This window comes from Entelurus aequoreus, linkage group LG14 (genome assembly GCF_033978785.1).
Source record: "Entelurus aequoreus isolate RoL-2023_Sb linkage group LG14, RoL_Eaeq_v1.1, whole genome shotgun sequence".
NCBI classification, from domain to species: domain Eukaryota; kingdom Metazoa; phylum Chordata; class Actinopteri; order Syngnathiformes; family Syngnathidae; genus Entelurus; species Entelurus aequoreus.
In genome coordinates this window covers 18,392,585-18,412,584 of record NC_084744.1, presented here as the reverse complement: position 1 = coordinate 18,412,584, position 20,000 = coordinate 18,392,585, and the positions used below count along the sequence as shown (strand labels likewise).

General features: G+C 41.8%; 1 protein-coding gene across 2 annotated transcripts in view; it reads right to left on the bottom strand.

Annotated features, from left to right (window-relative positions):
- Positions 1-20,000, bottom strand: part of LOC133664488 (rho GTPase-activating protein 6-like) — a 45,606-nt gene that overhangs the window by 21,511 nt on the left and 4,095 nt on the right. Inside the window, exon 1 of one of the 2 annotated variants that reach the window (XM_062069148.1) lies at positions 13,063-13,279. The exons of the other annotated variant lie outside the window; for it this stretch is intronic. Within the exon in view, the coding sequence (XP_061925132.1) occupies positions 13,063-13,098 (36 nt within the window). The 5' untranslated portion in view covers positions 13,099-13,279. Of the gene's footprint in view, positions 1-13,062; positions 13,280-20,000 lie in introns of those variants that run through there. 2 annotated transcript variants of the gene reach the window in all.

The window sequence follows — 20,000 nt, the reverse complement described above, 5'->3', positions numbered from 1 at the left end:
ATGTCAGCAGCCAAGTTGAGCTTTATAACCTGTAACCTATGGATGAGAATATTACAACAACTAACAATATGACTCGATTACAATACTTAGAATCAATTTTCGATTCAACATTATTCTCGATTTAAACCTATTCTAGCAATATATTATTTGGAATAAAAATGGTAATAAAACCTTTTCAAAACAGGTTAGAAAAGCAAGAAGTTGCAAAGATCCTCTATTTTAAAAAAAAATGAATTCTCAATAAATAAATAAAAATGTTTTCAAATAGATTTAACATTATGAATCAGTAAAAATCAGAATTAAAAAAAATTGCGATACAGATATGAATTGATTTTTGGAGCGCCCCTACTGTAACCTGTTTGAAATGGTCTTATTGTATTTTATATACCAATTAATATATTTCTAGAATCGGTTTGAATTGAGAATCGTGTTGAATCGAGGATCAATTTTGAAATGAATCGGCACCTCAAGATTCAGAATCAAATAGATTTTTGTATTCTTGTAAATTGTTGTTATATTATTGACATCTCAAATAAATATAGCCCCATATTACCTGGGCTTGTATGTAGCTTTTTGTTGCAACTGCTTATCCTGAATATAGTCAGAGAATTTAAAAAAATAAGTTGTTATTTTTTGTGTTTTTAATTGTTCAATTAAAAAAGTAAACTTTCTAAATCAGAATGTATACAATCTGGAATAATTTTCAAGTGTTGCCATATTGGTTGTCAGTAAGAAAGTCAGTCAGTTGTAACTGTAACTCCTCTTTTTAATCTTGTTGTCACGACGAAGACTCGAACCCGTGTTGCTCCTGCAACTGAGTGTCAAGATTCCTCCTCTGGCTGCTTGCCCGGACACGACCCTGCTCGTGCTGGGAGCAGCTCGCCCACACAGCGACAAGGCTGCAAACAATCACTCTTCAGCACACCTGCACTTGACGAGAGGGAGCAGCATAAAAGACCAGCAAAGCCAGGAGACCTTCGCCAGAACGTAGCCAATCTTCCCTAAGTAAGCATCACGTCTGGCACCCCTCCCTTGTTCCTTGCTCGCCTTCTTGTGCTCTCCCTCGATTCCGATTTGATGTATTTCGTGTTTTCCACAGTGTCTTTAATCGTGTCTTGCCTCACGACCTCCTCCCGGATCTTTACTTGCCTTCCCCGATCCTCGACCACTGCTTGGACCCTGACATTGTGACCTCTCTCCAGCCCCCGACTGCTTGCCTTCCTGCTGACTGCCTCTTCGCCTTCCCCCTTGGATTTGACGAAAGATACATCCAACACGCACCGACAACATCCTCTGGTAAATTCCACATTGTTAATTCCACACATTGTCCGCCTTCATTCACTAGTGGTAGCATACACACCCCACACATTCATCAAAGGTTTCAATAAACCTTCTAAACCGCAGTTCTGCCCTGGTGTTGCCTCCTTCCCTTTGCCTAGTACACAACAGTACGTTCTGGCCAAAAACATGGCGGAACCAGGCGACACCAGAGAGGCCCAGTCCCGATTCCCCAGGACTTCTGACTTGCCCATTCTGGGTGCTGTTGTTAACGAGCACCAAGAGCGTTTTTCCGCTCTTGAGGGCAATTTGGAGAGAGCTTTTTCCAGATTTCACTCTAGGCTGGACTGCCTTATGCCTAGAGGGACCCCCGCTGCTGCAGCCCCGCAGCTTACCTCCCCAGTCCGAAGACCGGAACATTGTCGTCTGGAACGAGAGCCCAAGATAGCTAGTCCTAGACCCTTTGAGGGAGATTTCGAGCTGTGCAGGGGTTTTCTTGTACAGTGCGATCTGATTTTTCAACACCAGCCCTCATGCTATTCCTCTGATGGGGCTAAGATCGCTTTCATTTTTTCCCTGCTCACTGGACCTGCCCTCAAGTGGGCTACGGCTGCCGTGGACAGAACCGTAGGGTTAAGCACTGACTATGCTGCCTTCCGGGTCGAATTTCGGGCCGTATTTGACCACCCCAAGGATGGGGGGGACGCCGCGGGACGCCTCCACTCTATCCAGCAGGGACTTCGCTCAGTGGCGGCCTACACCCTGGAATTCCGGACTCTGGCAGCTGACAGCGGTTGGGACGATTGCGCACTTCTCAGTGCGTTCCGTCGAGGACTTTCGGAAGAGATTAAGGACGGGCTACTGAGGGACAGACCCACATCCTGTAGAGACCTCATCGAACTTGCACTCTTGTTCGATCAGAGACTGTTGGAACGTGCGGCAGAGCGAGCCCAGGGAGCTTCAAGGATCTGTACCCGTCCTCAACTGCAATCCATTTTTGAGACTCCAGCTGCTCCACTTCTTGCTCCACCCACCATGCTTACTACTCCTGAGCCCATGCATTTGGGAAGGACCAGGCTGACCCTTGAAGAAAGAGAGAGACGGTACAGACAGCACCTCTGTCTTTACTGTGGCCTAGCCGGACATATCCTTCGTTACTGTCCGGCTAAACCAAGAGGACCAGGCTCACCAGCTGAGGGGATCCTGGTGAGCCATACGTCTTTCCCACAAAGAGAAGAGAACCCCGACATCAGAGTACCCGCCACCCTAGCGTGGGACTCTAGAACAGTCCAAGTGGAGGCTTATTTGGACTCTGGAGCCGATGAGAGTCTCATGGACTACAAGTTTGCCCGACAGACGGGCATTCCCCTGGCCCACCTGGACCAGACTCTTCCGGCTCAAGCCCTGGACGGGCGTCCGTTGGGACCCATCAGGTTTCGTACTGAACCTATTTCAATGACCATTTCGGGAAACCATAGCGAGACCATCAGCCTTTGGGTTCTGGATGCACCCGTTGCCCCGCTGGTACTGGGTAGGTCTTGGCTCCGGCAACATGACCCCCACGTCTCTTGGACGACTGGCAGGATTTTGGCGTGGAGCACACCCTGTCACGCTAACTGCCTCAGAGCTGCTTCCTCTTCGGTCCACCGCCCCAGTACCAGTGCCCCTCAGACGGATCTATCCCTTGTACCAGTCTGCTACCATGACCTAGCTGAGGTGTTCAACAAGGAGCAAGCACAGGGTCTTCCCCCACATAGACCTTACGACTGTGCCATTGAGCTCCTTCCGGAGGCTAAACTACCTGCTAGCCGTCTCTATAACCTGTCACTCCCAGAGAAAGAGGCCATGAAGACCTACATTACTGAGGGCCTAGCTTCTGGGATCATCACCCCGTCCAAATCTCCACTGGCAGCTGGATTCTTCTTCGTCTCCAAGAAAGACGGCTCACTCAGACCTTGCATTGACTACCGTCACCTCAACAATATAACAATAAAGAACAAATACCCCCTACCGCTGCTTAACTCTTCATTCGAACCGTTGGCCCCTGCAACTATCTTCTCTAAACTGGATCTCCGAAACGCCTATAATCTTGTGCGGATTAAGGAAGGGGACGAGTGGAAGACGGCGTTCAACACCCACCTTAGGCATTTTGAATACAGGGTCATGCCCTTTGGACTCACGAACGCTCCAGCCGTGTTTTAGGCCCTCGTCAATGACATTCTTCGTGATATGCTTGAGCAATTTGTTGTTGTGTATCTGGATGATATCTTGATTTTTTCTCGTAGTTTGGCTGAACACCAGGAACATGTGCGACTCGTGCTTCAGAGACTGTTGGAGAACCAACTGTTTGTCAAGGCCGAGAAATGCCGCTTTCACACCTCTTCTGTGGAGTTCCTCGGTTTTGTGTTGGAAAAGGGACACATCAGAGCTGATCCCAAGAAGGTGGATGCCGTGGTGGATTGGCCTCAGCCATCTTCCAGAACAGAGTTACGGAGGTTTCTCGGCTTCGCGGGATTTTACCGTCGCTTCATCCAGGACTTCAGTCGGATTGCCGCACCACTCCATGCTCTCACCTCTCCTAAAAGCTCTTTTGTATGGTCGCATGCTGCCAACAAAGCCTTTGAAGAACTGAAGAGGAGCTTCATCTCCGCCCCTGTCCTCGTCCACCCTGACTTGGACGTACCTTTTCTCGTAGAGGTGGACGCCTCCGACTCCGGGATTGGTGCTATACTTTCCCAACTCTCTAAGGTTGACAGTTTGATTCACCCAGTTGCATTCTTTTCCAGACGCCTATCCCTGGCAGAGCGGAACTATGACGCTGGGAACAGAGAGCTGTTGGCGGTCCACGAAGCTCTATTGGTTGGAGGGGGCTCGTCACCAGTTCCAGATCCTGACCGACCACAGCAATCTCCTCCACATCCGCTCTGCCAGGAGGCTGAATAATCGACAGGCAAGATGGCAACAATTCTTCTCCCGATTCGACTACTTGCTATCTTTCAGACCCGGATCTAAGAACGCTAAGGCGGACGCTCTCTCCAGAGTGTTTATGGAGGAACCTTCAGAGCGCTCAGTAGATGTTCCCATTCTGCCTCCCTCTCGTATCATGGGGATGGTCTCCTGGAAAGTGGAGGAACTTGTCAAGACTGCGCTGCGCTCCAATCCAGGACCTGGGGGTGGACCACCCAACAAGCTTTTTGTCCATCAGGAACTGCGATCCAGAGTCCTGGATTGGGGTCATTCTAGCCTGTTCTCGTGCCATCCTGGATTCCAACAAACCCTATCACTGCTTCGTAGACTCTTCTGCTGGCCATCCATGGCCAGAGACACGCGTGAGTTTATCGCAGCTTGTTCTTCTTGTGCCCGCAGCAAGGCCTCTCATAGACCTCCAGCTGGTCTTCTTCTCCCGCTTCCCATCCCTGCCCGCCCTAGGTCACACATCGCTTTGGACTTCATCACAGGATTCCCGGCCTCCAGAGGTAACACCACTATGTTAACCATTGTGGACCGTTTTTCCAAGGCAGCACATTTCATTCCGCTGAGCAAATTACCTTCTGCTTCGGAGACGGCCGACCTCCTCACCCTCCACGTGATCAAGCTTCATGGTATCCCGGTAGACATTGTCTCTGACCGGGGCCCTAAGTTTTCTTCACAAGTCTGGAGAGCCTTCTGTAGGAGAGAGTATCTCACTTCGGGATACCACCCCCAGAGCAACGGGCAGGCAGAAAGGGCTAACCAAAGCGTCGAAACCATGCTCCGCTGCGTCGCCAGCAAGAAGCCCACAACCTGGTGCAAGTTCCTTCCTTGGGTAGAATATTCTTACAACTCCTTGAAAAGCTCCGCTACCGGTATGTCACCTTTTGAATGTTCATTGGGCTATCAACCCCACTTGTTTCCCCAGCAAGAACTGGAGATAGCGGTACCCCCTACTAAGGCCCATATAAGGAAGTGTCAGAGGGTGTGGAGAGCCGCTCGTGCAGCCTTAGAGAAGGCTTCTGCTAAGATGTGCCGTAACGCCAACCGCCATCGCATCCCTGCTCCATCCTATCGGCCAGGACAGCAAGTGTTGTTACTGGCGAAGGACCTAAATCTTCAGGTACCTTCTAAGAAATTAGCACCACGGTATGTAGGTCCTTTTCCCATCACTTCAATCATCAACCCCGTATCTGTCAAGCTAGCTCTTCCACCCTCGGTCAAGAGACACTCGGTAGTCCATGTATCACAGATAAAACCGGTAGCGGAGAGCGCTCTGTCTCCTCCTGTCCCTGCCCCCCCTCCTGCTAGGTTCCTAGAAAATGGAGATCAGGTTTGGACGGTTAAAGAGATCCTCAGGGTCCGTCGACAGGGTAGGGGTCTCGTATATCTGGTCGACTGGGAGGGATATGGGCCAGAAGACAGATCTTGGGTGCCGGCCTCCTATCTTGCCGATCCCTCACTTCTAGAGGATTTCTACCGTGCCAATCCTGATGCTCCCCGGCGCTCGTCGGGTGCCTCGCCTAAGGGGGGGGTGGGGGGTGGTACTGTCACGACGCGGACTCGAACCAGTGTTGCTCCTGCAACTGAGTGTCAAGATTCCTCCTCTGGCTGCTTGCCCGGACACGCCCCTGCTCGTGCTGGGAGCAGCATGCCCACACAGCGACAAGGCTGCAAACAATCACTCTTCAGCACACCTGCACTTGACGAGAGGGAGCAGCATAAAAGACCAGCAAAGCCAGGAGACCTTCGCCAGAACGTAGCCAATCTTCCCTAAGTAAGCATCACGTCTGGCACCCCTCCCTTGTTCCTTGCTCGCCTTCTTGTGCTCTCCCTCGATTCCGATTTGATGTCTTTTGTGTTTTCCACAGTGTCTTTAATCGTGTCTTGCCTCACGACCTCCTCCCGGATCTTTACTTGCCTTCCCCGATCCTCAACCACTGCTTGGACCCTGACATTGTGACCTCTCTCCAGCCCCCGACTGCTTGCCTTCCTGCTGACTGCCTCTTCGCCTTCCCCCTTGGATTTGACGAAAGATACATCCAACACGCACCGACAACATCCTCTGGTAAATTCCACATTGTTAATTCCACACATTGTCCGCCTTCATTCACTAGTGGTAGCATACACACCCCACACATTCATCAAAGGTTTCAATAAACCTTCTAAACCGCAGTTCTGCCCTGGTGTTGCCTCCTTCCCTTTGCCTAGTATACAACACTTGTATTTAGAATAAATCGTTAAAACTGCACTGAGACAAAATCATGCTGCGGAATATGATCAAGTATAGTAGCCATTGGACTTCTATTATTTGACACAAATCTTCAACTATCCATATAATCAGGATTTTCGATATGCAAAATATAGGAGACAATTTTGCTGAAATAAATACAGTCCAAGCCTTAAAGGGGACCTGCACTTTTGTGGTTTTTCATTCACAATCATTATGAAAGACATTATGACGGATGGGTTTAAAAAAAAAAAAAAAAGCATTCTAACTTGTATATAAATTCGATCAAAAGTCCACTTACAATGGAGCCTATGAGAATCACTCTATTCTGCATATAGAAAAAAAAAACATTTTTATTTTTTTGTCATTAAAAAACTGTATCCCTGCAGACTGTATTAATCTATATTGATATATAATGTAGGAACCAGAAATAATATTAATAACAGAAAGAAACAACCCTTTTGTGCAAATGAGTGTGAATGAGTGTAAATGGGGGAGGGATGTTTTTTGGGTTGGTGCACTAATTGTAAGTGTATCTTGTGTTTTTTATGTTGATTTAATACAAATAAAAAAATGGTTTTATTTTTTATTTCTTGTGCGGCCCGGTGGTTGGGGACCACTGCTTTAAGGTTATATATACCTAATGTAAGTATATATGTAATATAAGAACATGCACATTTATAATAACATTTAATATATACGTATGTTGATCATTTTAAGCTTAGCATCAAAGTTTTTTTTTGGTTTTTTTTAACAACTTTACTAATTATTGCTCACTGGGGACTTCATGAGAGCCAACAAACATAATAACACATCACTTACTGTACGATGTATGCGGTCATTAGGATGCCGGCTGCTAGGATGTTCATAAAATTCCATTTAGAGGAAGGATGACTCGTGACTCGAAGGAAAGGGAGGTGAAGCCAAGCGTCTTATCAGAGTGTAATTTGGCTGTCAAAATGTACCAACTTGTCAGAATATGTCCTCAGCCTTCTATCCAGGTGAGAGGCATGATTTATGATCTAGAATAAACTTCCTAGGGAGCAGAATAAGGAGGAAACAGCTGACCAACCGATCATGTCAACATTAGCACACAAGCTCGTGATAACGGTGCCGCGATAAATAGTTTACAATATCACAATAATAACAATATCACTAATACTTGGTTACTATTCAAGACACAAAAATATAAATAGAGTATTGATGGCACTGTTTGGATGTTTTTATTGGATTTTATGGGCTCAATTGAGGGCTTCTCATTGGCTCCACTGTGGGGACTTTTATTTACAAGTTACAAGTTTACAATACACTAAAACAAAAAAATCCATCCGTCTTCATGTCTTTCATAATGACTGTGAACGATAGGCAAAATAAAAAATAAAAAAGTGCAGTTCCTCCATAAAATTGTGGAATTAAAGTTGTGCAATTCGGAAACAAAAAAAACAAAAAAATGGTTATAGATTACGTCGTACATGATCGCATACTTGCACCAGCTGTTAGTAGTCACTGTAACGAGCGCGCTGCTAACAGTCTCATTCTATTTAATAAAAATGTTTTTAAAAAATGTATTCCAAAGACAAGCTGCTCTATTTGTCATCACCTTTTATTATAAGTGTTTGACAAAGAATTCAGTTCATTATACCAAGCGTATTCGTCATTCGCATTAAATATTTTGTCTTTTTTATGCCAAAATTATAATGAAATGTGTTATGCTTATTACACAAAAACCTCCATCAACTGAGTATGACAGTTAAGAATGTTAAAATGTTGTTTAAAAAAAAATATGATTGTGACAGTTTGACCCTGAAACCGATCATTTATGTTTGAAATATTTCCTAAGGGGGAAACATGTTCTGAAATTCCACCAAGAACAGATTTATGTTCAACTTTTAATGTTTAACAGTAAATCTCATAAACCATGATGATGTTTAATATATAGTATAATAATATTACATATGACATATAATAATAATACATGCTGAAACAAAATGTTCATGTGATCATTGTCAAAACTCAGGCAAGTTTATAATAAAACAAAGTGAAACTGAGCAAAACTACATTATAACTTTTCAAATGTATATTAAAACTATGTGCAGTGTGCATGTAAAATATTTGAACTCTAAATTGTGAATAGGAGTGCATGTGAGTGTGAATTGTTGCTTGTTTTATGTGTCCTGTGATTGACTTATGACCAGTCCACCTCTCTTTCACAGTCAGCTGGGAAAACCACAAACTCACCCGTGAACCTAATGAGGACAAGCAGTATAAAATACATTCCACCGAATAGGTGCAATTAGTGTCCCCGGGAAATAAAATGCATAAATTCACAGTATATAACAGTAAAATGTGTTATTTTTATAAAACTAAGTGTCCTGCACAATGAACTTATTGCACATTTAATTAATACAATTTAGAAGACAAATCTAAACTACCTTGAACACTGAAAAAAATTGCATTTGTCACCTGTCCGTACTGCCTAAAGTTAGAAACACTGAGAAATGTGATGTGTCTTACATGTTTATGTTACTCCTTATCACAACTAGACTTGTAGTTTATTGTCTTGAAAAAAAAAAAAAAAAAGAAAGTTAAAACTCATACTTAAGTGGTGTCCCTGGGTTTTTACTCAGTCCTGTTACCCCAATACAGTGGTTGGCAACCCAAAATGTTGATAGGGCCATATTGGACCAAAAATACCAACAACAAAAAATCTGTCTGGAGCCGCAAAACATTAAAAGCCTTATATAAGTCTTATAATGAAGGCAACACTTAGCTATATTAGCCTACTATCAAAGGCTGACGCAAATCTTTGTTGACAGAAAGGTTGTATTTTAATTACATTGTTATTTATTCTACACATTTTTGCAACATTGGAAAACATTAGTAAAATAGAGGCTTTTCACAGGATGAGATAACTTCTGGAAATTACTGGCTCAGAATGTCCAAAGGTATAAATGTGTGTGTCCAAGTTTAAGGAAACGGCACGCTGTCTTCTTCTAATGGATTTATTACAATCTTTGCAAGCTGGGTAACGTTTGCTGTGGTCTGGAACAACATGGCACACAAACAACTATGAAAAATGCAGCCAATATTACCTAAATGTGTTATGAGACATGCAAATATAAATTAAATACACAGAGGACATAAGTAAAAGGAAATTAAATTAGCTCAAATATACCTAAAAACGAGGCATAATTATGCAATGTGTACATACAGCTAGCCTAAATAGCATGCTAGCATCGATTAGCTTGCAGTCATGCACTGACTAAATATGCCTGATTAGCACTCCAACGAGTCAATGACATCAACAAAAAGCACCTTTGTGCATTCACAGTATAAAACATTTGGTGGACAAAATGAGAAAAATAAGTAGAGGAAGATTTTACATGTAAACAAACTGTTGCGTCAGTCCACACTATGGTGAGTTCAAGAACTGCCGAAATTAGTAGAACAAACTGATGTTCACCAAATGCTCTCATCAGTGAAGCATACCCACAAACATATTAAACAGTGGGCTTTCTAACAATTGGGAAGGTTTGTGTCATGTTGGTCCTCAAACAAAAAACAAACCAATTATTTTTCCATTTTCGATCCTTTTTTAAAAAGGCTCCAGGGAGCACTTGTATTGCGCTTTTCTAAGCGCTTTGACACTATTTCCACATTCACCCATTCACACACTGACAGGCAGGAGCTGCCATACAAGGCCCTAACCACGACCCATCAGGAGCAAGGGTGAAGTGTCTTGCTCAAGGACACAACGGACGTGACAAGGTTGATAGAAGGTGGGGATTGAACCAGGAACCCTCAGGTTGCTGGCACGGCCACTCTCCCAACTTCGCCACTCCGTCCACTAAAGAGCAGCACACAGCTCGAGAGCCGCGGGTTGCTGACCCTCGATCTAGTGGTACATCAAATAATCACTTAATTAAATACCTAAACACAGCGTTACTATCAATCAATCAATCAATGTTTGATTATATAGCCCTAAATCACAAGTGTCTCAAAGGGCTGTACAAGCCACAACGACATCCTCGGTACAGAGCCCACATACGGGCAAGGAAAACTCACCCCAGTGGGACGTCAATGTGAATGACTATGAGAAACCTTGGAGAGGACCGCATATGTGGGTAACCCCCACCCTCTAGGGGAGACCGAAAGCAATGGATGTCGAGTGGGTCTGACATAATATTGTGAAAGTCCAACACATCAGCGAAAGTCCAGTCCATGGTGGGGCCAGCAGGAACAAAATGGAACAAATTTTAGCGATATTACGGAGATGAAAGAAGGCCGTTTTAGTAACACTCTTAATGTGTGACTCAAACGAGAGAGTTGGGTCGAAGATAATACCTAGATTCTTTACCGAGTCGCCTTGTTTAATTGTTTGGTTGTCAAATGTTAAGGTGGTATTATTAAATAGATGTCGGTGTTGAGCAGGACCGATAATCAGCATTTCCGTTTTCTTAGCGTTGAGTTGCAAAAAGTTAGCGGACATCCATTGTTCAATTTCATTAAGACACGCCTCCAGCTGACTACAATCCGGCGTGTTGGTCAGCTTTAGGGGCATGTAGAGTTGAGTGTCATCAGCATAACAGTGAAAGCTAACACCGTATTTGCGTATGATGTCACTTAGCGGCAGCATGTAAATACTAAAGAGTGCAGGGCCAAGAACCGAACCCTGGGGTACTCCGCACGTTACCTTAACATAGTCAGAGGTCACATTGTTATGGGAGACACACTGCATCCTGTCAGTAAGATAAGAGTTAAACCAAGACAAGGCTAAGTCTGACATCCCAATACGCGTTTTGATACGCTCTAATAAAATATTATGATCAACAGTATCGAAAGCGGCGCTAAGATCAAGAAGCAGCAACATAGATGACGCTTCAGAATCCATCGTTAGCAATAGATCATTAGTCATTTTTGCGAGGGCTGTCTCCGTAGAGTGATTTGCCCTGAAACCGGATTGAAAAGGTTCACAGAGATTACTATAATGCCAATAATATTAAAGGCCTACTGAAACCCACTACTACCGACCACGCAGTCTGATAGTTTATATATCAATGATGAAATCTTAACATTGCAACACATGCCAATACGGCCGGGTTAACTTATAAAGAGCAATTTTAAATTTCCCGGGAAATATCCGGCTGAAAACGTCTCGGTATGATGACGTTTGCGCGTGACGTCACGGAGTTTGCGGAAGTATTGGGACACAAACAGCTCTGTCTTCATCGCAAAATTCCACAGTATTTTGGACATCTGTGTTGGTGAATCTGTTGCAATTTGTTTAATGAACAATGAAGACAGCAAAGGAGAAAGCTGTAGGTGGGATCGGTGTATTAGCGGCTGGCTACAGCAACACAACCAGGAGGACTTTGAGTTGGAAAGCAGACGCGCTACCGTGAGTATGCAGCTTTCTTCCAAACATTTGATCGCTTGCCCGTCCGTGCGTGCCGCTATGTGCATGTCACATACGTAACTTTGGGGAAATATATGTGCTGTATGAACTTTGCAGAAGTGAACGGTACTTTGGGCTGTGGGATTGAGTGTGTTGTGCGGGTGTTTGAGTAGTATTGGTGGGTTGTATGGACGGGAGGGGGGAGGTGTTTGTTATGCGCGATTAATTTGTGGCATATTAAATATAAGCCTGGTTGTGTTGTGGCTAATAGAGTATATATATGTCTTGTGTTTATTTACTGTTTTAGTCATTCCCAGCTGAATATCAGGTCCCACCCGCCTCTCACAGCATCTTCCTTATCTGAATCGCTTCCACTGCCCTCTAGTCCTTCACTCTCACTTTCCTCATCCACAAATCTTTCATCCTCGCTCAAATTAATGGGGTAATCGTCGCTTTCTCGGTCCGAATCGCTCACGGTGCTGGCGTCCATGATTGAAAACAATGTGCAGATGTGAGGAGCTCTTCAATCTGTGACTTCACGCTACTTCCGGTACAGGCAAGGCTTTTTTTTATCAGCGACCAAAAGTTGTGAACTTTATCGTCGATGTTCTCTACTAAATCCTTTCAGCAAAAATATGGCAATATCGCGAAATGATCAAGTATGACACATAGAATGGATCTGCTATCCCCGTTTAAATAAGAAAATCTCATTTCAGTAGGCCTTTAAATATACTCGTTAACTAAAACCCCTGTCTTGTTTTTAATGAACACCTGGGCCTACTACGCTACTGTATCTTGATGTTGGTCATTGTGGTGGTACTTGGAGAGCCACACAGAGTGCATTACTTTTCTATTCCAAGACACACCAACTGCTGCACTTTTCCTTGACTTACAGAACACTTACCCCCAATTAAAAGCTTTGTTGCGATGCAAAGCCTTTGTTGGCCCTTCTGAGGAACACAAAGACAGGAAAGCTTCGAGGTAGTTGAGACAATATGGAGAAGATGGAAACATGAGATAACACTAAAGAAACCACACTTCAAATGGGTGGGGAATGCAATTCAACAGACCGTATCCTAGTTGCATATCCCTGCACTATAAATAAATGTTTACTATTTTTCAAAAATGCAGGTAGTAGAGTTTAAAATGACTTATTGACGAGCTAGATTACTTACTGTTAAGTACTTACACGTGTGATGCTCCGTTTCAAATGAGGGTCCCCCATTGTGATGACTCTAGTCGCACCTTAAACATCTGTTAATAATAAATACATCACATCCCAACGTTTGGTTGTAATTAAAATGTATTTTACAAAAAGGAAAGCAGCCGCTATACTCCTGACTGGACAACTTATGTCCAACTCATCTGAAGAGCGGAATTAGTAAAAGATGTGGTGCGTTCACTAACCAATAGGAAAAGTAGATCACAGTAGGACATTTCGGATGACACGCAGGACCAGCAATAAATATACTAGTAAAAACTATGTATATTGATCTGTCATTACTCTTAGCTTTTTTATATACGTTTTGATGCGCTGTATTTGGACCTGTGCATTTTTCATCTTGTATTTTTAAAAGTTACGCCAGTTTGAACGGACCCCAAACACACCAAAACCCATGAGTCTTTGCTACTGTTGCTATGGAGAATATCCAGAAGTCCTTATTGTACGCTAACAAAGAGGCACCGACATGCAACATTGTTCTTGGTTGCAAACAAATTAAACAATTACTTCTTTTTTTTTCAAGATTGATGAATTGCAGGATTGTACTTTTGAAAAAAAAAAAAAAAGTTTTGTAGGCTATGTTTGAATTTCCTATTCATTAGAATACATAAACACACATGTATAAACAATATGTTATTATACATTGCCATAAAAAAATAATATTGTTATTTTTCATTATCAAATTTTTTATAATAATTTAGTTTTCAATATCTTATTTTTATAATATTATTATTTTACATTATTGTATAATATTTTATTTTATGTTATGTTATGTTTATGGGAGCAGCTTAGACTTCATGAAAAGTATTGATATATCAACTATAGTTGAGAAATATATCAAAAAAATTAAAACGTTTTTTATCCAAAAGAATACATGAAAAGTAGTAACTAGATATGTTAATTATTGTGGCTTATAATGGTGTATAAGTGCACTGGGTTATACTAAATGCTATTTGTCAATATTTTGGTATTTCTTTACTGTAAAATCTAGAAAATAATAAATCACTAAATAACATGACAAATATTAAAAAATTATCTGAAGATTATTGGCTGTAAAAAGTATATGTAATATAATGGAGATATGTAATATGCAGTAATATATGTAAATAAATGAAAGGGTTAATAACTAGGGTTATTGGCTCTAAAATGTCGAATAATCACCTAAAATATAAAGTATTTGTATGTGGAAGTATACTGAAAAAATATTTATCAGCAGAGATTTGGCAGCAAAATTTAGAATACATATTAAAAATTAATCTTTTGAGACGGTATTGGTTGTTAATTGTGGAACAATAATATCTAAAACGTCTATAGAAAATGTATTTGCTGTCAAAATTTGAATGAACTATATCAAGAAATCCCCAGGAAATGAGAGGTTCTAATGGGAATTAACTGGTGCCCTGCAAACCTGGCAAGAACGCTGTTAAATCCTAAAAAATTCAAAAATTGTGCTTTCACTTACATAACTGTATCTTATTATTTGCTATAGTCTTTGAAACAAATGTGAGATTTGAATAAATTGATCATGACCCCTGTGCTTACATCCACCCATCAGTGTACATGTTACCCTTTTACTCCGTCTAAAAAGTATAGTTGCCATAGTGATACGTTGGCAAGTCAAGGATGGGCTTGATTCCAATGCGATGCAAAAAAGGACAATCCACTGTGGGAAGAAATGCAGGCCCGGAGGAGAGCAAAGCCTGCGCAGATCAAGACGCGCTGCCCCACGATGAGAAGTCAAAGTTGAGGCTTTCCTCATGTAAACCAGATGACTCAAACTCGGGCTATGAAGCCTCAAGCTGGAGCACACATTACCCATTACATGCAATTTACTGCAAACCATGTGGCGTTTTATTATAAACAAATAACATGATTTGTTCCGTAACAACCGTCAATAGGATGGCTGCCATATTTTAGAAGTTATTAATATAATTAAAATACAATAGAATAGTCTGTATTGTCATTGATCAGCAGGTGAACAACAAAATTATAAGAGATTACTCTCTCCTCAGTTCATAAAACAATAGTGCAATAGTGCAATAATAAATATAAAAAAGAAACCCCCCTCCCATATCTAAATTCAAATACAGTACTTGGAATATGACCAAAGAATTCAGGGCATCCACGCTCATAACGCATGAGAATGTAAATGTTTGCAAGTAGTGTTGTCCCTATACCAATTTTTTAGTACCGGTACCGGTACCAAAATGTATTTCGATACTTTTCTGTACTTTTATAATTAAGGGGCACCACAAAAAATGCCATTATTGACTTTATTTTAACAAAAAATCTTACGCTATATTAAACATATGTTTCTTATTGTAATCGAAGAACAAGTTTGTCCTTTTTACTGTTAATTTCTGGTAACTTTCTCTTTTAACATGTTCTATCTACACTTATGTTAAAATGTAATAATCACTTATTCTTCTGTTGTTTGGATACTTTACATTAGTTTTGGATGATACCACACATTTAGGTATCGATCCGATACCAAGTAGTTACAGGATCTGTCTACACACTGTGTTTGTATTTCTTATTCATTAGAATACATAAACACACATGTATAAACAATATTTTATTATACATTACCATTAAAAAAAATATTATTATTGTTATTTTTCATTATCAAATTTTTCCGCTGTGTGTCTGCTTGTAAGTACTCCGTGATTGTGCACTGCCGAACAAGCTCCTCTGCTCGTAAACCAGCAATGTCATGACGTGACAACGATACTATACCAGTACCGGTATACCGTACAACCCTATTTGCAAGTGTATATTGCCTTTTCTTTGTCATTTTGTGTTTGTTGTTCTTGAAATATAATGTAATGATGACCATATTGCAGGATAATGAATGTTTTGTGATACACGCTCTCTCTGTCCAAGCTGCTCAGCACAACATGGTTTATTGAGTCAGCAGTACTGAGAAAAAAAAACTATTTGACTTCCCACTTCAAAGTCAACTGTGTTCAACCTACACTATATTGCCAAAAGTATTTGATTAGAATCAGGTGTCCTAATCACTTGGCCCGACCACAGGTGTATAAAATCAAGCACTTAGGCATGGAGACTGTTTCTACAAACATTTGTGAAAGAATGGGCCGCTCTCAGGAGCTCAGTGATTTCCAGCGTGGAACTGTCATAGGATGCCACCTTTGCAACAAATCCAGTCGTGACATTTCCTCGCTCATAAATACTCCAAATTAGGCTTTATTATAAGAAATTGGAAGAGTTTGTGAACAACAGCAATCAGCCTCCAAGTGGTAGGCCACGTAAACTGACAGAGAGGGGTCAACGGATGCTAAAGCGCATAGTGCAAAGAGGTCTCCGACTTTCTGCACAGTCAGTTTCTACAGAGCTGGGTTTGGAGGTTGCCAGGAGAACGCTACATTTCGGACTGCATTGTGCCGAGTGTGAAATTTGGTGGAGGACGAATTATGGTGTGGGGTTGTTTTTCAGAAGTTGGGCTTGGCCCCTTAGTTCCAGTGAAATGAACTTTGAATGCTCCAGGATACCAAAACATGTTGGACAAGTCCATGCTCCCAACCTTGTGGGAATAGTTTGGAGCGGGCCCCTTCCTCTTCCAACATGATTGTGCACCAGTGCACAAAGCAAGGTCCATAAAGACATGGATGACAGAGTCTGGTGTGGATGAACTTGACTGGCCTGCACAGAGTCCTGACCTGAACCCGATAGAACATATTTGGGATGAATTAGAACGGAGACTGAGAGCCAGGCCTTCTCGACCAACATCAGTGTGTGACCTCACCAATGCGCTTTTGGAAGAATGGTGGAAAATTCCTATAAACACACTCCGCAACCTTGTGGACAGCCTTGCCAGAAGAGTTGAAGCTGTAATAGCTGCAAAAGGTGGACCGACATCATATTGAACCCTATGGGTTAGGAATGGGATGGCACTTCAAGTTCATATGTGAGTCAAGGCAGGTGGCCAAATACTTTTGGCAATATAGTGTATGTTTTAATATAATTGCCTTCCAAGGCACACATAACAATCTCATACATGACTTAAAGACAACGTTAAGAACGCAAATAACCTTTTAATGAGCCGACGCTTCTCTCCCCTTCTCGATGCACATGCTTCTCGTCAAAGTTTGGAGTAAAAATTTATTGATTTTATTTTACAGTAGTTGACTGTCTTTTATACTAAGTTGAAATCAGGGCCTGCCCGTGGCATAATCACTCAATGCCCACCACTACCAGACGGGCATATTTACCATGGCTGGGGTTGTGTAAAAATTGTAAGATTTGTTTTTAATCATTTAAATCTGTCAGTTATGAAATATGAAATCATAAAAGTTAAGACAAAACCAATTTAGCTGTCAATGTTTAATAAACAAAATTAAGATAAACAAATTAAGATTATGTAACACTATACTAACATGGCCTTGCAGAAATGCAAAGCGCTTCATTCTGTTCAACCAACCCAGATGTCATAACGTCTTCAAAGCTCACCTTTAAGTTTCACTTTTGCATCTCATTGCACATAACTGTGGTGCATTCAAGGAACAGTGGTTTAAGTTTGAAACAGAGGCATCACTAGTTTTAAAGAGGTTCAACTTGGATGCACTAATAATAATAAACATGGTAATGATGTATTATTACGATTATTATTAGCCGCTAATGATAACCTTACATAAGGTCTACCTTACACTGACAACTTAACATCATTTTAATCATATTTAGTTGATTAACGACAGGTTGTGTGATTATTAAAATGAACATTGTGGCTACTTTGTATTACATTTGTCGACATTATTTTGTAAAAAAAAAAAACACAACCTTGTCTGAATTATTTTTTTTTAAACATAAAATAATTAGGGGGATTCAAGGAAATTTTAGAGAACCTTTAGCCCCCTAAAAAGACTTACTGACTGGTTTGAACACTTGATGAATAACATTATTGGAAACTAGGGTATAAACATGTAAATATTGTGGGCTTTTTAGATCATTGAGTGCGCCATTCACTGTGCGCCCGGGTTATCATGTTAGGAAGACTGACACGTGCGTAGAACGCCGGATACAAATCGACGGATAAGGGTGTACACATGCAAGAGGGAACTGGTTTACAATATTCTAATTTAGATATGTTAATCCCATTTTTAAAAAGTCAAAAACCTTATTAAAGTTTAGTGCATGTAAACATACTGAGTGTGTGTATGTAGGGTGGTGCTGTTCGATTTAAGGGGGTGTTGGGGCCCATCAGGGGTCTAATGATAATAATAAATAAGCAATATTAAAAACCAAAATGGAGCCACAAACTAATCTTGTTTAGGACCACACAATGTACACTATATTGCCAAAGGTACTTGGCCGACCTGCCTTGACTCACATATAAACTAGAAGTGCCATCCCATTCCTATCGTAGAGCATCCAAAGTTCCTTTCACTGGAACTAAGGGGCCAAGCCCATCTCCTGAAAAACAATCCCACACCATAATTCCTCCTCCACCAAATTTCCCACTCGGCACAATGCAGTCCGAAATGCAGCGTTCTCCTGGCAACCTCCAAACCCAGACTCGTCCATCAGATTGCCAGATGGAAAAGCGTGATTCAGAGTCCAGTGGCGACGTGCTTTACACCACTGCATGAGACGTGTTGCATTGGACTTGGTGATGTATGGCTTAGATGCAGCTGCTTGGCCATGGAAACCCATTCCATGAAGCTCTCTGCGTACTGTACGTGGGCTAATTGGAAGGTCACATGAAGTTTGGAGCTCTGCAGCAACTGACTGTACAGAAAGTCGGCGACCTCTTTGCACTTTGCGCTTCAGCATCCGCTGAACCCTCTCTGTCAGTTTACGTGGCCTACCACTTGGTGGCTGAGTTGCTGTTGTTCCCAAACTCTTCCATTTTCTTATAATAAAGCCGACAGTTGACTTTGGAATACTTAGGAGTGAGGAAATTTCACGACTGGATTTGTTGCTCAAGTGGCATCCTATGACAGTTCCACGCTGGAAATCACTGAGCTCCTGAGAGCGGTCCATTCTTTTACAAATGTTTGTAAAAACAGTCTCCATGCCTAAGTGCTTGATTTTATACACCTGTGGCCAGGCCAAGTGATTAGGACACCTGATTCTGATCATTTGGATGGGTGGCCAAATAATTTTGGCAATATAGTGTATGTGAAACATGCATGTATAGTCTAAAAGATTTTATGATGGCCATTTTCTGACCCTGGAATGGAGAAATTAAAATTTCATTCCAACTGACTTTTCCATGTCGAATATCATGTGAAAAAACTTCAAAAAGCTTGTTGTTTTCTCCGCTATGAATCCATTTCATGAACATTACATAAGAGCTCTGACTGCAGGATCTGGGCATTCGTTGACGATCATAAGACGCTCCAGATATCTGCTTTTCATTACTAGCCTATTTATAATGTCAAGGTTCCCTTGCACAAAATAAACAGTGTTACCATGAGGACCTGACGGCGCAGAACAAACAGTCTTAAATTAGACATGCGTTACTGCCACAGCAGATTTAGCGCTAATGAAAAAAGACGCCTACAGTATCATAAATCAGAAAGATGTTGTTTTTCATTTTCATTCTGGTAAATAAATTACACTGGAGGTGGGTGGGGGGGCGGGGGGGGGGGGGGGGAGTCATGTAGAGATATTTGTCTGACATTCTAATTGACTTTAATGCACTTCACCAACAATTAAAGTTAATTTTGAACTTGCTTGAAAAGGTGCATTGAAGTGCATCACATGTTTACACATGAAGTGAAGTGAATTATATTTATATAGCGCTTTTCTCTAGTGACTCAAAGCGCTTTACATAGTGAAACCCAATATCTAAGTTACATTTGAACCAGTGTGGGTGGCACTGGGAGCAGGTGGGTCAAGTGTCTTGCCCAAGGACACAACAGCTGTGACTGGGATGGCGAAAG